The sequence below is a fragment of the Bombus huntii genome, chromosome 3 (assembly GCF_024542735.1).
Source record: "Bombus huntii isolate Logan2020A chromosome 3, iyBomHunt1.1, whole genome shotgun sequence".
NCBI classification, from domain to species: Eukaryota; Metazoa; Arthropoda; class Insecta; order Hymenoptera; family Apidae; genus Bombus; species Bombus huntii.
In genome coordinates, this window is record NC_066240.1 from 13,832,096 (window position 1) to 13,855,226 (window position 23,131).

Sequence of the window (23,131 nt, forward strand, 5' to 3'; positions counted from 1 at the left end):
TAAAACACGTAGCATATATTTTGTTGAAAATGACAACGTGAGTTTGTGCTCGCCATCCATATTCAGATGCGCTAGTTACATTAAATAATAACTAGAAGATAGTTCTAGATACAATCGATAGGTGTAAGATGTTCTTTTGTTTTTATCCCTAGTCCATGTAAGAAAGTGCAACAAAGGTTTTTCGGCTCAGAACGGTGTGATAGATTTATCCAAAGAATAAAATAATAATTGTTACGATCCTACCTCTAAATACAGAAATAACAACATATTTTTCTTTATTTTCCAATTTATCCGGTTAATCGATGATATCCTCCGAATCGGTAATTTATCAATAACGTCAGAGACGCACGTACAGGAAGTTTTATTTCAACATTTCGTGTACAAGACAGTTCCGAGTAGTACAAGACTAATTTCGCATTACGCTCGTGTTTGAATACTTTCGACGTGATTCCTCGTATTCTTGCGTATACAAGATAATAAAGGCTATCATTTATAACCAGATACCTATCGGTATTATTAATGGTAGAAAGAGTAGATTTTATCGGTGCTGTATCCTCTCTTTGGATACGAAATGCCGATCAAGAAGGATCACGTGTGCCACTGTTTCTGCTTAAGTGGCGTGCACTGGTCAAAGCTACTATAATGTATTTATACCTCGTCCATTTTACTGTTCGTGAACCAGTGATGAACGATTTCGTCTCAACGAAGAGAAGCCATCGTTATTTATACATATTACCGTACGAATCGAATTTAAAGGAACGGGTTTAAAGATCTTTTTCTTTCGTTAAGTAATTCCAGTTCGATGATTTATCGCATCTGTAAATTATCTACTCACAGAAATTGAATTGAGCGTAATTCGTCGCTACCGTGTGTGTAATCTTCAAAACTCTAGATGCATCGACTCTTCGGATTTTTTTTTTTTTTTTTTTTTAACAAAATCTTAGCTCGTAAGCTGAAGCAGAGATCGTTCGAAATGCTTGTCTTCTCCTCACCTAAGGCTGAATTTTTTAATTACGTTCAATCGTATTTTCCCTTTGATCGTTCTCCGATGATCTCTCAGTAAGTATGCGCAACGATGCCTTAGAATATATGGAAACAACAATTTTGAAGAATATTTATTCACTTTCAATATATTTCATGTATTTAAACGTTATATGTATATCGATGTTAATCGAATAGAACTTAGAATTATTACGATACAATGACGCTTTATCGTTTCAAATAAACTTTTCAACAGTATCCATCACTTTTTATATTTTATTTATTAGACGTTATATACCAATGCCAACGGTTACTTTCATCGAATAAAACTTAGAATTATTAATATCTTTGTTATCACAGCGATCGAAATTTCGATATTATTTCATCGAAAGATGAGCGAACTTATTACTTCGATCTGGTGTATACATTCTCGATCTGTGCAGAATTTAATGACCATGATATCACAATAAAACGGTACACGTGTTACAATTTTTTCTTTTTAATCAATGTTATTGCGTTGTATATCGTAAACCCCTTGTTTACATTTTTGCTCGAAGTAATAGCAGGAGACTTGCCCTAGAATAAATACGAAACTCTTTAAGCAACGATTAACGATCCCTTCGTCTGTATGAACGAGCACAGGGAACATGATCCATCGTGCAAATCCGATAAATCGCGTTAGACATAGTTTATACTGCTAGTAATATTCAACTCAGTCGTTTTAACTCGTTAACTGGACGATTTTTTAAATAATTAATGAAAGACGAATTAATCCTACGATCGAATTCTATGCAAATGTAAATGGATTAATATATTTATTATCTTTAATATCAGAGTAATTATGAGATAAAGAAGGAGGAGATAAATGAATTATTAAGTACAAAATATTACTAATGCCAGCGACCAGTTAACTCGTCTTTGCCCAGTTAACAAATTAAGGAGCTACTTATCTTTAGGAAATTAAGAACTACGTATCTTTCAACATGTTTCCGATCCAAGGAAATGTAATTTTCAAGAAAAATGCTCATTGTTCAAAATAGTGGATATTTAGGTTTTACAGTCGTGCAAGTTTTGCAAAAATATTATTATTATTATTGCAAAAGTATTATTTGCCGATGCAACAATTCGCAGATTATTTTAATACTTTTGGTATCGCTTTTGACAGTAATCGCTTCACGGTAAAACGTTTAAAGCGCTTAAATATTTGACAGGCTTGAAGATACAAAAGATATGAAAAGAAATTGATAATTTCCTGGATTTATGTAGCCCCTTAACAATCGATTCAACTTACTTCGCGTTATTTTTTTCTTTTTGCTTGTTTTTATTTTCTCTAATATTTAAAGAATATGAAAGACACATTGTGAAATTAAGGCTTATCGTCTTCTCTTTAGAGTTTTCTATTTTTTTTTTAAATTATCGTCTAACGAAATCGATCGTATTTTATATTTAACAATTAACATCTTATTGACCGCCAATTTGCATTACAGCAATTAAGATGCTGGTATTTTATTAAGTAGAAACATTTTATTTGATTTCTCGTGGTTTGGAATGTTCGTAAAATATTTTCCACGAGCATATTAATATCTATAAATATTTTACCAATTCCATTTAATTGTTTTGAGCTTGTTTCATCAACGGTAATCGTAATTTAATCTTAATTTTCCATGATAAAGTTATCGTAATTATCAGAAGATCGCTTAGTTAATACTAATAATCTAATAACGTTAATAATAAAATTATCTATGTATAACAATAGAAATTTAACAATTAAAAAATACAATATACCACCCCTTGTTCGTAAATTTTTATTTTCTATTACATTTTATAGTTCGAAGTTGGAAGTACGGTAGAATGTAAAAGTATTCATAAATTATCTAATCTAACTTATCCCATGAATCATGTTTCTCGTGAATTTTATTCGCATTTGAACGTAGTTATATCTTTATCGTCGTATAACTACACTACATATAAACAATTCGTTTCTTGATTACAAAATACTCGAACGTCATTTAATGACGTATCGATACACACAATAAATGTAAAAGACGCGTAAAAAGAAATTGAACAAATGTGGGCATATAGAAAGGGAAACTCATTTTCGAGAACACGTTGAAAGAATACAAAGATTAATGAAATATATTTTGAAATATTATTTCATAGTGATATATACTTATGTCAATTCACGATTATTGCTTATCAACTGTTTCTAAATTTTTCATCGTCGTTTGCTTCGAGTACGAAAAATTATAAATAAAAGTTCACACGAGATTACATACCTAAAATAAAATCTACTGAAAAAAAGAAAAATAACTCTTGCAATTAAATTACGTTATACATATATTTACAATACAAGTTCATAATAATTTTAACATCGTAATGTTAAAATATTTAAAAACATGTATTAAAAAATGTCTCGTTTCCTTCAAAATATATAAATATCCTTCGTCACACCCTTTATCAGCTCACCTTAAGGAATCAATATTATTTCTTTTTTTAAGCAACGTACAGACTATGTCAATTGCCAACAACTCAACAAAAGGCAAAGGTGTGTTTTATATTATTAATTTGATATTTTTGAAAAAAGAAAAAAAAAAGAGTAGAATATATTTGTCACGCGCGTCATTCGCACGAATTTCAATTGCGAAATACAATCATAGGAACAAGATCAACGGTCAATAAGACATTAAAATATAACATATTTATATACACATATAATATGTTAAAGATATTATAATACACTCGACTTATATCTTAACGCAGACATAAAATTAACCGTTCATACGAATAACAAGGAGAGTGCTTCGTTATTCTAATCGTAAATCAGAATACAGTAGCACGTTTCGAACGATACAATAATTTACATATCGGTCAATTCCGACAATGTTTTCGAGCTTGGCTGCAGATGTATGAAAGAAAAAAAAAGAAGAAAAAAAAGAAACAAACCACATACTTCGTCGTCGATTTTTCGATTCGAGAAGGAAGATAATACGCTAAATCTAAAAGGTGTCGAAAGAGTATAGCGTTACATTTGTTTCATTGATAAATTGGGAATGTACTGCACGTAAAAAATCTTGTGTCACTCCTCCTGGATCTCTCTTACTATCGTTTCTTAATTATGTTTCCTATTTTAATCGAATACTTTTCATTTCAGACAGAACGAAGTTTCGTAATGCTTAGCTGCACGGACGAAACTCGCAGAAATTCCTCTGACATTGTCTCTTAATTTTAAGTTTTAAACAAAGTACAGCGACGATCGTTGATCGTAAAGATCAGTTTTGTAATTCGAGTAGCTCCTCTCTTCGTTTATTTATCTCTCCCAAAAAAAAAAATCCACCATCTCGTTTTTCATTTTTACAACATTACGGAGAACTCTTTTCTATTTAGCAGCGTTCCGTTTAACGTAAATGTAGTTTCCTGTAAAGACCACATCAATTATCTATTTCTATTTTCTCATTGTTCCAAAGCATTTACAGATTTAAACCGAAAGTTTGTTCCAATGATATCGAGCCAGATAAAAATGATACGAATTCTACAATACGTAGACTCCTACCACAGACACGAATCGGCTTGGAAATATGATGGAACAAAGCTTGCAAATTATTATTATTAGCTTACAAGGCAAATTATTTTCTCTCAGAGAATATGGTCATCGTATCTATAAACTACGTACGACTGATCTTAAGTTTTAAAATATATAGATAAAAGTGGTAAAAAGCGACACTGAAAGTTCGTTGGATTAGTATGATACGGTCTGCAAACGCAGAGCAATTCCATATTTTTCCGTTTAATGCGCGCGTAAGCATTGTTACGTTATACATACGGTTGATTGTAAGTAATCATTAATAGTATCTGAAATAAGTCTGAGAGGAACATGAAGCGATAATATTCTTGGTAATTAATTCGTAGGAGTGCGTTATTAGAAGCTACGATTGCGGTATTATTTGCGGATGAAAGCTATCGCTTATGAGAGTATTATACACGTTAGGCTGTTCGTAAAGTTACCAACGGACAACCCTATACATCTGCAATTCCAGCAAAAAAGGCAACAGCGTTGTCTTCGAGAGCAAAATAATTTTAAAGACGTACGAGGATGATCGTCTCGATTAAGAACAATCACGTTGCTTTGCGATTGGTTGTCTGAAAAATAGATTAGAGAAAAGCAAATGCTGCGAAGGAAATAGTAATTCGTTTAACGATTCATCTAGTTCGATCGAGACTGCATACGAAACTCGGATATTTTGCTAGGAATTTTCCGGATGCATCGAGCACAAATTTTATCTTAATACAACGATTCGATTTAGAAAGGAATGACGAAAACCTGAACGAATAATGCATTTACACAAGATTTTTTACTTGAAATGAAAAGAAAAATGAAGAGAGAGGGAGAGATTTGCTCCGAAGAATCTTTGCTTTCGATTATCGTGATAGTGTCGCTATAGTTAGCAAAGTAGTGGCCATGGGTGAAGACAGTAATTGAAATATCACTTATTGGTCTCTTTCTGACATCCTTTTCGTTAACGAATCGAATATACGATATATATACGATGTATATATATATATATCCTTTATAAAATAAATAAAGATTTCTATCTTAACATATAAACGTACACGGTTTTGTCTACTACAACAGTGTACAGGTACACAATACTTCCAGTTGATGATACAGCAATGCCGTATAGTAGAACATCACGGTTCTACTTCTACACAAGGCGAGTCACGCAATTATTACAAATCAAACTATCGCGTTGAAACTTTCATATCACTGTACATACGATTCTTTTATACACATATAGGGTAGACCTTGAATATTAAGGATCGTCTCTTCTGTTTCTTAACTTTTTTAAAAACCTTTCCTAAATGGATTTTCCTCGAGTCCTCTTTAACATTCTGTATTCAATAAACCATTTAAGAGTCCATATTTAGACATTCTTTATTTAGACATATTAAGACATTCTTTTCTTATTTTTACCTATGCAGTATTCTAACGTCGTTTCTTGTAAAAGAGATTGGCACACGCTGCAGTCTGGTGATACTTTGTTTCGCGAGAAACCCGAAATATTCGAAGAGGTTCGCTTCTCGTTCGCCTGTCTGTTATTTTTCGATACGTTTTTAAATAAATTGTCCAACCTATAGTTTCATAATATCTCGTTCCATCGAATGAAACGGTGAAAGATATTTGGCTGTTGTAACGGTTTACGTGGCTCGCCTTGTGAAGCTTCAAAGCACCATGCATACGTTAGTACGCGTACATCATACGTAAATCGTACGATATAGGTACTATCGGTATAATTATATCGAAAATGATTTAGAGACGTTAGCACGCATACCTAGTACGTCGGCTATCCGAATTACGTAAAAAGTTTGAATAGAAAATCAATGGACGAGAGGGTCGTCTCTCAACTTTTCTGCTTTTTCCAACTCTTTCCTCTCGTCCTCTAAAACACGTACGTCTACTGTATAATATTTAAGAACCTATACTTTCATAATCTAGAAATGTATACAGATTCGAAATGGTTTTACGATCTACAATTGTAAATTCAAATAGGATTATACATAGCTCCGTGGAGTTTGTCTAATTTTTATTACTAATTCGCTTACTTGCTCCTTCCTTTTATTTAACTAACCATCTTTACTGTAATACTTTGCATTAAACGTTCGTAACGAACAGTCCACTTATTATTGCATCATATATTTGCTATTATAACAGATTCCATTGCTTTCGCGGGGAACCGGAGATTCGAATAAACGCGAATCTCTTCACGCTATCGGAGATCTTTCTTTACAGATATCTTTTTTTTTTCTATGTTTTCTTTTTAAACATATTCTTAAGATAATATTGTGCAAATGTATTCGTAAACGATCACATTGAACGAAGAATCAGCAGACTCGATGGAAAAGCGGTACAAGCGTATCCTTTTCTTTCTTAACAACGATAGAATTATTTAAGTTGCGAATTTGCTAAACGTATCTGTACTTTTAGTTATTTCTTTCTATCGTTCTTCTGCCTCTTAGTAGCTTATACATATATTAGTCGTATAATAAAATGCAAAAACAATTGTGTTACTTTGTGTAAGATAATTTGTTGAAATTGTTCGACGCATACAGACTTTTCTATATAGAAATTTATTTCTATGTATCTCACTTGTACCATTTTCCGTCTGAGCCGCTCAATTATCTATATTTAAATCTACGATAAACTTGCAAACCTAACAATACGTACCATAATCGTCCAACAAGCAACGAATGATATTTGCGTGCTTCATCGTGCATCTTCAATGACATACTATAATATAGTATACGTGTAGGATAAAAAATGGTCAATACTGAAAATTTTGCTACCTCTGCGACCTTTTCAAGAAATTCGAGACTAATTAAGCGCAAAAAAAAAAAAAAAAGAAAAAAGAAAGAAGAAGAAAATAAAATCGCCTTTCGTATCTTAGCATATGTAGTACGTTTTTTTTAAAGTTAAACAACTTTAGCGTAAGTAGGATCAAGAGCACCAGATACCAACAAGAATATCTACGAAAATATAGTACAAGAATAAAAATGAACGTTAACACCGCGTTTGCCTGCTCTGCTCTCCAATTAAAAAATATAGCGTGCCTTCTCGCGAACAACGAGCAATATATCCTCTACAATCAAGGGAAAAATATTTGCTCGCTTACTCTTTCTCCCTGTCTATAAATAAATAACGTTCAACAAGAAATAAATACATCTTCGCTGAAACTACAAACACGGTTGCATTGCCTGTACAAAAATTCTCGCATTAAACGCGACTATCGATAAGAGATTAACGATATTTGCCTATCATTGCGCCAACAACGAATTATACGTATAAGCAATAATTCGGTTACTCGTCGATAAAATCGGCTAAAAAATAAAGAGAAACATCGCCATCTAAAATAGACATAAAATAACAAGAACCAGACCTGTGCTAGATCTTCCTTGAACGGATAATTTGGACGAAATAAGGGATAACGACGACGTATCGATAACACGAACGTCCCTTCAACAAAGCTAGGACATCGACAAGACACATATAATATATGTATAGTTCGCTCTTCGCTTCCACCAAAAGAGAAAAGTAGGAAAAAAGAAAAAAAGAAACGAAATACAGGTTGTCCCGGTAACCATGATAGAATCGGCAAGGGGATGATTCTACGTGGAAGAAATAAGTCGACGATATAGAACGAAATTTATTTACACGACGCTTCGTTTTCGATAGAATGGAATTTCAGAACGTGCCGATATACGAGCTTAGCTAATTACCGATAAATACGAATAAACGATCGATGGCAGATCGTTGTATCGTTACGCGCGGAAACGAGCGAAAAATGTTCGAATAAAATCGATCCGGCCTCGTTTTCGCGAGAACAGAGTTTCCACGTGTTTAATTGATAATTGATAAACTTCCGAATTTCGTTTTCACGGTAACGAATCATCATCGTCATCATGCGAGAAGATGTTACTTTGCACTTTCCACTTGTTCTTCCACGTAGAATCGCTTGCTTATCGATTGCATCGTTAAAGGGACACTTGGGACATGTAATAAAAGATGAGAGTTTGTATTAAAACTGACCACAGAAGCTCGATGGAAAGTAGAGAACGTTGATAAAAGAAGCTTCGTCGCGAAGCATTAGTATGAAAAAGAGAAATTCGTACGTCAAATAATCCGTTCCATCCCATGAAATATTGCTGCTTTTTGCTCCTTTCTCTTTGTTTTTCTTTTCTTTTTAATTGGAATACGATCAGCATGGAACACCAGCCGATGATGATTATGATGATTATGATGGATCATGTTGAAACAGGCTACGTCTAGAAGAATCGCCGAGAAGGTGGGCGGATGATGAAGGGTCCCCAGCAGCGCGTAAGGCAGTTTCGCTGTCGAACAATAAAATTCGCGACACCAACATTCGGACACCGTATGTTTTTCGTATAACTCGACTTCAGGCGGCCAGTAGCATGTGCTTTTGTTCCCTGAGACCAGACTAGCTCCCCAGAGACAATTAGAAGACGAGTCACGGTCTTGGTGTGGTCAGCAAGCGAAGAGCTAGCTCGTTAGGTCAACAGTTGCGATTAGTAGAGCCATTATTCACCTGTGTACCGCCCCCTGTTTCGTAATCGGCTGCACGGCGTTTCTCATCCATCGAGCAACGACTCCGATCTTTGAACAGGTTCGCCACGCAGTTCGCCTGCAAAAAAATCATTCCAAGATCGACTGATTATTATTAGCCGTGTATTTGTCCGGGAATTACGCGAGACGTTCAAAGGCCACTATCGATCAACTCGGTAAATTGAAAAGCGAAAGAAAGCGACGATGTCACTTGTCTTTGAAATTTACCAAACGCTATTTTTCAAGTTTGTCCGTGAACTTGCGGAAGTACTTTCTTTTCTTTTCTTTTTGTTTCTCTTCGTTTTTGAATTAGACGTTAATCGTGCAGGTGAAATTGAGGAAATTGACAGAAAATAGAGTCGATCAATTTCGCTTCTGGGAGGCTCGCATATGTCACATATATACAGGGTGGTTGGTAACTGGTGGTACAAGCGGAGGGGGTGATTCTACGCGAAAAAAGAAGTCGAAAATATAGAATAACAATTTTTCGTTCGAGGCTTCGTTTTCGAGAAAATCGACTTTGAATTTTGGCTCGGTACGCCTGCACTTTATCGCGTCTCGTTATAACGGATCTCACTGTAGATCGTTGTCTCGATGGAAAAATTAAAAACAAAATTTTTATTCTATATTTTCGACTTCTTTTTTCGCGTAGAATCACCCCCTTTCCGCTTGTACCATCAGTTACCAACCACCCTGTAGATCACACGGCTGCAAACACGATAATCCACGATTTGTTCATTTTTTAGTACGTGATATCATACAACGAAATAAATCACATTTTCTGTTTTACACAGGGAAGCTGTTTTAAATTTCGATGTTCGATATCGATCGATCTTCTATTACCAAAATTGTCTCTATATTTGATTTTGGATTGTTAAACGTACATTTTCGCATCCTCTTTGAAACGATCAAAATATTGCTCGTCGTAATATTAAAACGTGGAAGATGTTAAAACATTGCACGAGACTTCGCTGTTCCTTAATTTAGCAAACGCTATTTTACTTTCTTTTCTTTTCTTTTTGTTTCTCTTCGTTTTTAAATTGGACGTTAACGGTGCAGGTGAAATTGAGGAAATTGACAGAAAATAGAGTCGATCAATTTCGCTTCTGGGAGGCTCGCATATGTCACATATATAGATCACACGGCTGCAAACACGATAATCCACGATTTGTTCATTTTCTAGCACGTGATATCATACAACGAAATAAATCACATTTTCTGTTTTACACAGGGAAGCTGTTTTAAATTTCGATGTTCGATATCGATCGATCTTCTATTACCAAAATTGTCCCTATATTTGATTTTGGATTGTTAAACGTACATTTTCGCATCCTCTTCGAAACGATCAAAATATTGCTGGTCGTAATATAACAACGTTAAAACGTAAAACGTTCTTTTCGTTTCCAATTATACCGCGTTAAAATTATCGGCTTCCTAATCGCGAAGCGACGTTAAAATAGAAAAATCAACGGATACGTATTCGCGTTTCTCTGCTGTGGTTTTCGCGCACAGGCTGACCCAGTGAAATTTCCCTCGAATAAATAGAATGCAGATGAATTAGAGCTGCATCGTATGTACGCAGAGCGTCTCGGTATTGCCGATTAGTTTCCACGAGCGAATACGGCCAACGGAGGTCGTAAAAGTTCGAACTCGATACATCGTATATTTCATATTCACGATCGCGTGTAATTTATGATCGCACAATGGGATAGTTAAGGAGAATAATACTCACCACGACTAGTGCCACGATGGTACCAAGGGTCGAGCCGGCCAGAACATCGCTCCAGTGATGTTTATAATCAGAAACTCGTGACAATGCCGTGAACCAGGCCATAAGTATACACAGAAGTTGCAGGAAGTGTTTCAACAGCTTGCTACCCTTCCATGTCATCCTTAATTGTAAGTACAGCTATAGAACACCATAGAAACAAAACAAACATAGAGAAATTGCACACACCATCGAAAGAGTTATTATGGAAATGGAACGTTTTTTGTCCTCGTAACGTGGTATTGTCAACGCTGTAAAAAAGCAGAGAAAGTAAAAGGTGTGTGCGATGCAATCTGCGAGATAAAGGCGAAGCACAGTAGGTTGGCGATGATGAAACGTGGTTTTTCGAAAGTGTGAAATTAGCCAATCGTGTGTCACGCGTACGTCAATCTTTTCAGCAGCGAATTTAACTCTACCGTCAGTCTCGTATTTTCGTATCTCAATTTTCCTCTTCGGTTCCAAGCTAATTACAATGGAAAAAGATGTTCGACGTTGTAAGAAAATATCTAACGGGAGATGACGCGCGTCCAGTGCCAAGAAATTCCACGGTAAAACTGTTAGTTTTTTCGTTCGGTTTTCCGTTAGTCGAAGGTACCGATCGTCGGGATATTTGTGTAAACTTTTTCTAAATCTGAATCTGAGAAATACGTTACAAAGGCTGTTGGAAGTATGAATTTAACACTTGACAAGAGAGAATATCGTGTAAATTTACGTACAAATGTTAGGACATGTGAATGATTGTTCAAATAATGTCGATTTGTAGATGGAATTTACAAGATTGTTGATTTTCGATCGTTGATCTTGCGAAAGAGGAAAAAGATGGAAAGTACCATCGATCAAACGATAGTTCGCACGATGTTGATCCGTGAATGGAATTCACGAGACTGTTGATTTTCGATTGTTGATCTTGCAGAGAAAAGCTGGAAAGGGGCATCGACGGAAACGTCTCGAAAGAGATTATTGGGAATATTTCAGGATAAACAACGTTGTATGGTTATTCGTCGCTGCAAATAAAGAGAGTGAAGAGGATAGACGATTGGATGCTGCATAAACGACGGACAGCAGTTGAAACGAGCGGTGACAGTAGCGTCGTTATTCTCAAAAAAGAAACACAACGAACTGAAAATAATTGTCGATTTTCCGTTTTCCACTCGTCATTTATATTCATGTATTCGTAATTTTTTTCGAACTTTTGTCGATCTATTATCATATAAATTGTTTTCGAGTAAAAAAATCGTAAGAACGCCGGAAAGATAAAAATATATAGAATTCTATTTAACGAAAATTACGATAGCTTCGAATTATATCTTTAAATTATGTAAATTGCAGCTTCTTCGTAAAACAATTATCGTTAGTTAACGGTCGATACCAAGTGACCATCGATATACATAATCATTTGGTTAAATTCTCGTAAAAGTAATTGAAAAATTACAGGCGCGTTAACGTAATAATAAACGTTCTGTATGCCAATGATGTTGAAATTAAAAAGGGAATAAATATGCACAAAGACGTCATATAAGGTGGATTTTTTACGCACGTTACGTAATGCTTGATATCATAATGATACACGCGTGTAAAGAAATAACAAAAGTAGTCATTTTACACACTTACGTTATGGTACTCATTTATTTCTCTGAGTTCTTCGCTTCAGATATAGAGAACGACACAAACGTTAAATAAGCATTTCATAATTTTGCTCATGACAAAGTAAAAGAATCTTATATCATACCCTGTAACTTGCAACCAGCTTGGAAAGTAAACGCTGAACGTAATTAACAAGAATGTGAATTTTATTCGCTCCATCTGTTTAAATACGATTTTTAATTTCGATCGATGGTTTCTGTCGTGTATATTTTGTATTTAAAGAAATTTAAAGAATTTGATAAGCGTTAAATCTCATCCGTTATCTGTTTAATTGACAATTAATACGAATCACGGAACAGATAATACAAGATAAGAATAATATTTTAGATCGATAATGTACATAACGATATTTTCACTGCGTGAAACTAACGTTGCAAGCAAAACACGAAACTTTGGTCAAAATAAAACTACGCGTACTATTTTCTTTTTCCAAACACATAACGTTTAATGAAAATAATTCTACGTTTTAATTTACGAAAATTTACATATCTAACGAGTACGCGTAATTATAAAAATCATCAAGCACCATAATGTAAAAAATCACAGTGAGCTTGGGATCGATTCTTTTTACTTCCAACTTAGAAAATAACAGAAAATGAGTAATTACCATTCGACTTTGAGAAAGAAGATAAAAATTCCAAACCATTAAACAGATATCCCGTTGCTGCCATTCAAATTTCTCATCGTAGAAAAAATAAAAAAATGAATCGATAACGGAATCAGGCGATCGTACATAATCATAAATTCGAAGAAAAGACGAACGAAAAGGAGGAACTTACCGCGAGGTAGATCATCGTGTAGGCCGAGAATGACGAGTGTCCTGAGGGAAAGGATAATCTGAAACGATCAACGTTATAAATTATACCGTGTCAAATAAATTTCATACGTTGTTCCTATCAAAATTTTTCTTTGCTCAAAGAAAAGCTATAGAAAAACTGTACTACTCATAAATAGATCGCGGATATTCCTGCAGCTTTATATATTTATAAACACATATTTCTATGAATTTACTCCGCATATTTATACACAGACTTTCGTACATTACGTACATTCCACGAAGTTCTGTACATTGAAGTTTCCCATAAAAAAATTTTTCTTTGCTCAAAGAAAAGCTACAGAAAAACTGTACTACTCATAAATAGATCGCTGATGTTCCTGCAGCTTTATATATTTATAAACACATATTTCTGTGAATTTGCTCCGCATATTTATACACAGACTTTCGTACACTATGTACATTCCACGAAGTTCTGTACATTGAACTTTCCCATAAAAAAATTTTTCTTTGCTCAAAGAAAAGCTACAGAAAAACTGTACTACTCATAAATAGATCGCGGATGTTCCTGCAACTTTATATATTTACAAACACATATTTCTGTGAATTTACTCCGCATATTTATACACAGACTTTCGTGCAATTACGTACATTCCACGAAGTTCTGTACATTGAAATTTCCCATAAAAACTGCATAAACATTAGCAGTGTGCTCGCGAGGTATATTAATATGTTTGACCAATTAATTAAAAGACAAGAAAGGATTGATAAGTTTGTATTTTTAATATTATTAATCGATCCTTAACAGAAAGCACGTTGTTGATTATAATATAATACATCAATTCTGGGAATATATATAATAAAAATACCTAATACGATAGAAATAAAGAAAAGATTGAAAAGTTCGCGGAAGTTTGTATGACGTCGATTTAGTCTAACAAAGATCGCGTTATTGGTCACAATATAATACGCCAATGTTATAAATACGATATATCGATAGCCAAGATAATAAAAACACAAAAAGAGTCTAACCAAGCCAGTACACTCATTTGCTGATGAGATCCATTTATTATATAATTACCAAATTTATCATTGGAGCGCGGATACTTAGGCGAATTAAAATTCCTTTTAAAGAAATGCAAGGTAAATAGAAATTCGTTTCATTGTCCAAATATCATAACGGCTACTGTTATACGCATTGTGCGCGCTCTTGTACCTTTAAATTTCGCACAAATGCATAAAAATTCGCGGTCTATGTTATCACAATTACTTGCAGAACGCGTTGTAATACTCCGATACGTTCAACCAGCCAAGTTTCTACAAAGAAAGGATGGAGAAGTTCGCGGAACCTTAAGCGATGGCAATTGAATCGAAAAGAGGTTACAAGCCAGTTATTATGCTTATAATATAATACATCAATTTTATAAATATAATACAGCGACACATGTACAACAAAAGCAGAAGAAGAGCCTGCTGTTCCAGGCAGTACACGCGTTTGGTAATAGGACCCTATTAATTTTATCAGGATTAATTCCAGGGCGTGTTCCGTGGCGATTACAATCGAGCAACGCGTACCCCGAAGCGTGGATCGTAAAGATTCGGCGGAAGATGTTCCGATGGGAGTACCGAGACGAACAGCAGGATAAAAGAGGAAGAGAAAGAGAGGATGAAAGAGGAAGAGAAAGAAGGCAGGGGCTGAGCGAACTCAGGCTACTATCTGTAAGAGTAATTGGCCATCAAAAAACTGCACCTTTAATCGGACATTATCTACCCTTTCCCTCTATTTATCTTTCTCTCCTTTATTTTCTCTTTTCTGCGTCGGCGCCGCGGCAATATTTGCCAAGCTCGACTTTTTAGTCCCTTTTAATGCGTGCTCGTGGGCTGTTTCGTTCCGGTCGATTGTTTGAATAAGTAATTATTCGGGGAAACTGCTTTCCCCTGCTCTCTTTCTTTTATTTTTCGATTAAGATGCGTATCCGTCGTGGAAACTAATTTACCTGCTGATAATTGCAGCATTTATTAGCCACTTCAGATTACTGGAAGATAAAGAGGAGTGGAGATCAGGGAGCTATCCGCAGTGAGCATTTTATCGCTTTATTCTGCTGGTCACGCGGTATATAAAATGTAATCCCTTTTAATACCGTGTGTTTTGAATAATCATGTAAATAGAAGGAAGACTTAGTATTACACGTAATAGCTTCTAAACTGGAAGAAGAATTTTAAGTAGAATAGACATTTATAGTCGGACAACGACGCGTGTTCCTCCGGATGTTCACTGTCGCGGATAAGATCGAAAGCTTTCCGTCAATTTGTCATCAGAATGTAAGATCTGTTTATAAAAGAAACTTTTATCTTTACTTCTCTACCGTTGATTTCTACTGTAGTAAAGCGCAGAGTACAAATTGAGATTATACAATCTGATTCGAATCTAATCCAAACAATTTCAATCACCTGCGAACCGACAGTGTCAGTGGAGAAATAAAATACGCGGAGTAAAATACGCGCGAAAAAGAAAAACAAAATAAATATACGATATAGATACGAATATACAAAAATAAACACGATAAAACGTATTACTACCGGGTGTCAAAAGTGATAAGAAGTTGTTGAATAACCTTGATATTTAAGGCACTGGCAGCAAACTCAACAAAGTCTGCTATCTCCCAAACATATTCGACGCTAACAAACGAGACAGTTCCAAACGTAATAACATAATGGTTTCTAAAAAACTGGCATCCTAACCGACACCGAATTAAGGCAATTCGCAGAAGGCACGATGAGCACGAGGCTAAGCGTGGTAGAAGTACTATAGTCCGGAAGATGAGGAAACGCTGGTCCCCTTTGGTTGAACGAGCCGGAGGGTGGGACGTATGAATGAATTCTCTGTCAGCCTTTTATCGTCGATTCTTCAAATCTTTCTATACATAAAACTGTCCCAGCACACGCAAAGGGCGGATGAACCGTGATACACTTCGGTGCGTCTACACTGTCGGTCAAAAGTTAGGGATCACCTGTTTCGAGGTTGCAACTACCTCGTTGGTTTCCATCCACGAACGAATCGACAGAAATTGTCAGAAATAATTATCAGTAGAAATATTACCTAACAGCGAACATTATTCTTTTTACGTTCGTAAGATAAAGAAATATTTTGTAATTCGACTTTGACTAGAAGATCGTTGATCGACTAAAGTAGACCAAAAGGTTATCGATTAAATGAATGATAAGCGCAAACAATAATCTATTCTCGTTTTTTAATCCATTGTCGTGTTTATGCGCGTTGTTCTTTGTGTCCCAGTTCTTTCGTTGTCAGCATATTTTATAGGTCAAGATAAGGAAAAAATGCCATATAAGTATATGTCATTGAAAACGTTGTTAAAGAGTTGCAGTAAAAAAAAAAAAAAAAATAAAGAACGACGTACGAAATGAGCGATACCGAACGTGCATTGCCGCCGCACAAAGTACGAATAGATCAGGGACATTTACATATAGTAATAATCTCAAGGTATCATAATACTTGTACGACTTCAACTTCAACGCAATAAACGAGAACTGCGAAGAATAACAAATTCAATCTTTTGCCGCTGTCACTCTTGTATTGACAGGAATGGTAATCATTTTGAAATGGAGTTGTAGCTGGATCTATAGAAGAAGTATTGAACATAATGCTTCGTGACTACTACTGTATGTAAATATGCCTGATCTATTCTTATCTCGTGCCGTAGCACGTTCGTTACCGCTCATTTCGTATACCGCTTTTCCTTCTTTTTTTTTTTTTATTATATCTCCTTAACAATGCTACCAATGACATTTATTTTACATATTTTATTTTTACATTTTGTATCTTGACTCGTCGTCTTGTCTTGTCCTGTGGAATATAGCGACAACGTTTGATCGGAAAAAATTGGGACATTCTGTATAAAACTATCCAAACAATACACGTTTCCGCTATTGAACAATTGAACGTATCATTGTTTGTTGTATTATCATTGTTTGAAATTGTATATTTCATGGATGGATAAATGTAGATTTTAGGAAAAACCACGTAATTTACGAAAGTAGCGTAATATAACGTAAAGATATAACGCGTTGTAATGTAATGTAATGCAGGGTGGTTGGTAACTGGCGGTACAAGCGGAAAGGGGGTGATTCTACGCGAAAAAATAAGTCGAAAATATAGAATAACAATTTTTCGTTCGAGGCTTTGTCTTCGAGAAAATCGACTTTGAATTTTGGCTCGGTACGCCTGCACTTTATCGCGTCTCGTTATAACGGATCTCACTGTAGATCGTTGTCTCGATTGACGTTATTTTTTTAATTTTTTAAATTTTTATTCTACATTTTCGACTTCTTTTTTCGCGTAGAATCACCCCCTTTGCGCTTGTGCCACCAGTTACCAACCACCCTGTATAATGCGAGGACTAACGATACTGTCGAATAATTTCAATTTATAAAATAAATTTAATAATTGATAAAAAGATAATCTTTCTCAGCTACTAGAGAAAAGACTCGCTGCCAAGATCACGTTACACGAGTTCTTATTTTCGAGCTACTTGATGCCTAACTTTTGAACGAAAGTGTATAGCAAAGCGGCTACCGGTAAAGAAAGGTCCGTTCTTTCTCCTGTGCGCGCGATAACGAGCTCCTACAATTTCCTCGAGGTACAAGAACATGAAAGAAGAAAGGAGGAAGAGAGTATAATTTCTGATTGTGGGCTTAATAATGGGCCTCTGGAATAATCTCCTCCTCCGTTGGTTGGTTCGTTTAGTTACGCCTTGCAGTTCGATCCTTTTCGATCGAACGGGGTTACCCGGAACCGGAAATTACGCTATTCAGCCTCCATTATCTCCGTCATTTAGTTTTTCTAACGTGTCGACAATCACCGTTTTATATCGAAGAACGCGTATAGTTCGCTTTAATTACTGCGAATCGTGTCGTTATACCAAGTTAGTGGATTTGTGACGATGGGATATTTCTGATTGCGATATCATATTGATTAAATATCGCTCGTATCGAATAAAAGTATCAATAAATATCGATAAGCCGATAATAAATTAATAAACCTCCTCGCTTAATTTATTTGCACGTTAAGTTTTAATGGGAAAAACGATATTTATTCTCTGTTACGGTCTCTATAATTCTATAGTATGGACATGCCTGTATATATATATATATATATATGTTTATGCTGCATACTTATCATTGACATTTTGATATTATGCATCGACTTTCACGCATAATTATATATGGCAAATTATTGTACAAAGTGGTTATGTATCAACTTTCACGCGTAATCGTATAACGTTGCGCGTATTTGTGAATGCGTTAAAAATACTGCCAGTTCCGGTAAAAATGCTAATGAAAATTACGTGTCATTATCCTGTTTTATGCGTCCGGTATAATTCCAGCAACATAAACAGATCATGATATTAATATTCATGCCATCTTGCCTTTTTATGGAGCTGCCAGGCGTTATAAAAGTTTGTAATTATAACTGCGGGCTTGATACAATTTATTAAATCCTGTTAAATATTCAAAAGAAAAGGAAAGAAAGTGGCGAAACGCGTGATTCAAATGTTTATTAAGAACGTTAAAGCGGAACACCTTGGCATAAACGCGAAAGCTTTATCAAAAGCTCAAACTAATCGCAACTGTCTCTTGCGTTGTAAGTCGAACACTTTTGCGCTCGAATGTTTCTTTTTCCATTTTTCCTTGAAAATTAGCGCAACGATTCTCTCCGATCGAATAACTCATTCCACGCTGATTACAAGATGATCATTCTTGCAACAAGTTGTTTCTTCCCTGTCAAACGATTTATTCGAATACAATGAAACACAATTAAAATTCTTTTCATTTTTCCGTTTCGTTGAAAAGGATTACAATACGAAATCATTCAAACGTAAATTGTGAATTCAATGTCAATACCAATCGAATTATTTTTATTAAAATACTCGATAAGGGCAAAAGCCCTTTTTATTTTTATTGTCCAATTCTGACAGTCTACGATATAATATAACGATCATAGTCAGAAACAAGGCGTCATTTTATTCAATTATTCTAATAAATGAAATAACGATGAAGTATACCGAAAAGCGATATTCGGAAAGGGGACCCATAATTACACGTTGAAAACCGGAAGCTTCCAGCCGAACGCATACTCCCTTCCTGTTCTTTAAATCGGCAAGCAAAGAATTACACGCTTCCAGAAAATTATACGCTACCTACAAGCTTCTACAATCGAAGAATTATACTCCAAAATTATAGAGTGCGTCGACTGTATAGCGACCTCCGCCTAACCGCAGATAAATCACTCTTGTTAAAAGCTGGACGTGTTTTGACAAATGGAACGATTTCGGCAGAATCGATTTTAGACCTACAGCGAAAGAACAGAAGAAGAATTGTCAATTTATATCGGCTGTTTTGGAACTACGAGTCGTTGAAGTGTAATAGAAGTAGCGATGGGTGTAAGCATCTCAAAAAGTATGTAGCATCGAACATTGACCGATTAAATTTCAATCACGTACATTAGAGATATTTTAAAATTATAAAACAATTTTTACAGCATACACAGTTTTACAATTATAAAACAACGATTTAAAGCTTTAGCTTGAACGCGATTATTTCTTACGGAATTTTTGAATATTTAGCTCTTAGAATTCCTGAATAGTCGAGTCTTTGAATTTTTTTAGTAAGACACTAGGAAACGTGGATTTGTCTAATGTGGAAATAACAAAAAGTATCAGAGGAGGAACATTACCTGGAAGATATTTCACTATTTATGATGTGACTTCCTGCTTGAAATTACAAAAAGAAAAAAAAAACACTTGGAAGAAAAATTGGATATGTCGTTTGTGTAATAAATTGCAAAATATTTCTCGGAACGTAAGGAAACATCAAAATGCTTTATTATCTCGACGCGTTGAATTTTTATTGATTCTTTCGTTAATAACACAATTCGCATGCAAACAACGTTGACTCGTGTAATTAATATGCAAGCGCTTGTCTATATGTGAAGACGGTAGTACCACGATCAATTACAGCCTAGCAAAAGACGTCAATGTCAATCAGCTATAATACTCGTGGCAAAAGTCTACGTTTGCGTCAGGGACTACTAGCTTTAGCCCTTTCATCGCTACAAAACCGTATGTGAATTAGAAGTATGTTCGCTTTGATTCAACGACCTAAATACATACATTATTGGACTAAAAAGAACTTACATACAACTATTGCCAACTACAATTCGCGCAATTCATGTTACTCTGTACGAAGAAACGTATGCCATCCGTGCCAAAATGTATTGATGAATTACGAGAAAATGGGAATAAGGAAAGTACTGTTCGAAGATAGAATCAAATGTCAGTAGCTGAAATTTACAGTTAACGATTGGAAGCATTACAAATACCATTAACACTACCGGTAGAACTTTTACAATTTTATTTGAAAATTCAATGACGTAATGACTTTCGCAATGATAACTAAAAAGAATAATATAATGAATTTTATTTTGTTTGTTATGTATTCAAACTGAAAATAATTTTGTATCAAGGCTACTTATAACAATACCAGTGAAAATGACTGGTACTTGACAAAGTGTAAAAGGGTCTATTATATTGTCTGATTTTAACACTAGAACTACCATACCAGTCAAGTTAACTGGTTTTACAATTTTATTTGAAAATTCCTACTTCATGTTATATTTTTTATTTTCACGATGATGTAATGACTTTCGCAGCGATAACTAAAAGAATAATATAACGAATTTTATTTTGTTTGTTATGTATTCAAACTGAAAATAATTTTGTATCAAGGCTACTTATACCAATACGAGTGAAAATGACCGATACTTGACAAAGTGTAAAAAGGTCCTGCAATCTGTTTATCGAACTACAATTAACTAGTTTCCTCGTTTCGTACAACTTGCCACACGTTTTTAAAATTTATACTGCTTATCGTTCGACATGACGATATCAGTTATCAGGAAAATTGCGGATCGATCGCTAGATCGCTAGATGCTAACGCTAGAAATACCACACTAGTTAAAACGACTGGTTCTACAATTTTATAAATGTGTCAACCTTCGTTTAGAGATCATGGTCCCAGATGGATTAATAATACGAAAAATGTACTACGTAACATGGAGTTCCTTCTGTAAGAAAGTAATAAATCGAAAAATATAAAAATATTCTATTATTACGTATTTTTAAAGGCCAGTCGTTTTCACTGGTTGTGGTAGAAATAGCTTCGTGTTAACTATCGGTAGTTCTAGTGTTAATACAAAAACAATGGATAGTTCTAGTTCTAGTAAACAATGTACAATATGTTATTGATATATGATTTACTACACTATATATTATATATATTTAAATAATAAAATAAAAATAGTAAGATGAAATATTAGATAATATAGTAATGAATACCATACAAAGATTTTTACTTTTACAGTTACATGAATAAATTACATAAATAATACTAAAAACATTGCATATATATTAACGCGTATTAAGTGTACAAGCGAATAACGAATAATTTTTCAGTACAAGTTATTATTTAAAAGTGTTTCACACAACAAGTTCCACCACGGTAAAAATGTTGTGCTTTTTAGCTTTTGCTTCCAATAGCCAGGGCACTGACAAAGGAGAACGTACTGTGAAATTGCTACGTGACAACGCCAGACCACACACTGATTCTACGACGGAAGACATCACGAGGAGTCTCGTTTGAGACACGTCTCGCAGCTGTCAGTTTATTCACTAGACATTACACGATTCCCGATTACTACGTACTTGTTCCGATCGATTCAACGCACCTTTATCCGATACATCTTTTCAATTATAGATACAGAAATCACTTGACAATGGGATCTTGTCCAAAGACACAGCATCTTTTCACGATGAAATCCGTCACTTGCCTGAAACATGGCTTAAAGTTCTAGAAAGCAACGACGAATAATACTTTAACCTTCCGCCAGCGATATGGGTCGCTGAGTTGCAGGTGAAACTTTCATTGTCTAATTTCTCCGAAACGAAGGTGTCGGACTTTGTGATTTCCACACCTGAAACACCTTACACCTGCCAGGCTTTCACCGCCCAAATATTATTGTTTACTTCGTTGAATCCGATTCAGAATTTTAATTCTGAAACTTCGAAGGTAAAGTGAGCATTGTGCGCTATTCAACGACTCGTATTGTCTGTCTTTTGGTACGTGAATTTGTTTATATATTTTATTTCTATTCATTGGTTTTCCGTCCCCTTTTTGCAGTTATTCATGCCGAGGATTCGAACTCGCGACGCGTCGTCTTCAGTTCTGGGCCTTAACGAGCGTAGCTGGCTGCCTATTCATTTTATGTATCTTCTAACTTCTTTGCAATTGTAATAAATTATTGTTTGCAATTTTTCAATTGATCCTTATAAATCGTTATCAATTTTGATAATTGCATGAATAAATAATCTACCCAAAAATCCCGGAAACTCGGGTCTCAGAATAATTGTACTTTCCAAAGGATTTGCAAATTTTTTCATACTTTTTCGAAAAATCGTACATGTATAAAACCTCAGAATAATTTCTTTAGATCACATTTATCACGAAACTTCTTACCTCCAAGCGAATTCCTATTTTTTCATAACTCTCCGTTAGATCTTCGCTTTTATCGCAAAAAGTTTTAAACATTTGGCTGCAGCACCGCTTGCATAGTAAATTAGGAACTATAATACGTACCCCGGAACTTGTTCAGATTTCTCTAAAACTCAAAAAAAAAAAAAAATTGTCGCTATATCTTCATTCTTTCTTTTGTTTTTACAAACTTTCAGCTTCACTGAGAAATTATTCACTCGTACACCTAACAAATACGACACTA

General features: G+C 34.9%; 1 protein-coding gene and 1 long non-coding RNA gene across 5 annotated transcripts in view; one reads left to right on the forward strand and one right to left on the reverse strand.

The window, feature by feature from the left end:
• LOC126864161 (putative phosphatidate phosphatase) overlaps positions 1-23,131 on the reverse strand; it is a 61,830-nt gene that overhangs the window by 4,480 nt on the left and 34,219 nt on the right. Inside the window, exons 5-8 of one of the 4 annotated variants that reach the window (XM_050615188.1) lie at positions 13,286-13,343; positions 10,827-11,003; positions 9,078-9,173; positions 1,240-4,395 (exon numbers count right to left, since the gene is read on the reverse strand). In XM_050615188.1, the coding sequence (XP_050471145.1) occupies positions 4,333-4,395; positions 9,078-9,173; positions 10,827-11,003; positions 13,286-13,343 (394 nt within the window). In that variant the 3' untranslated portion in view covers positions 1,240-4,332. Of the gene's footprint in view, positions 1-1,239; positions 4,396-8,643; positions 9,174-10,826; positions 11,004-13,285; positions 13,344-23,131 lie in introns of those variants that run through there. The other 3 variants (XM_050615189.1, XM_050615186.1, XM_050615190.1) reach the window with 3 other exon arrangements.
• On the forward strand, positions 14,943-23,020 carry LOC126864168 (uncharacterized). Its single transcript, XR_007689084.1, has 2 exons — positions 14,943-20,878; positions 21,141-23,020. It is a non-coding gene; the product is annotated as an uncharacterized LOC126864168 (long non-coding RNA).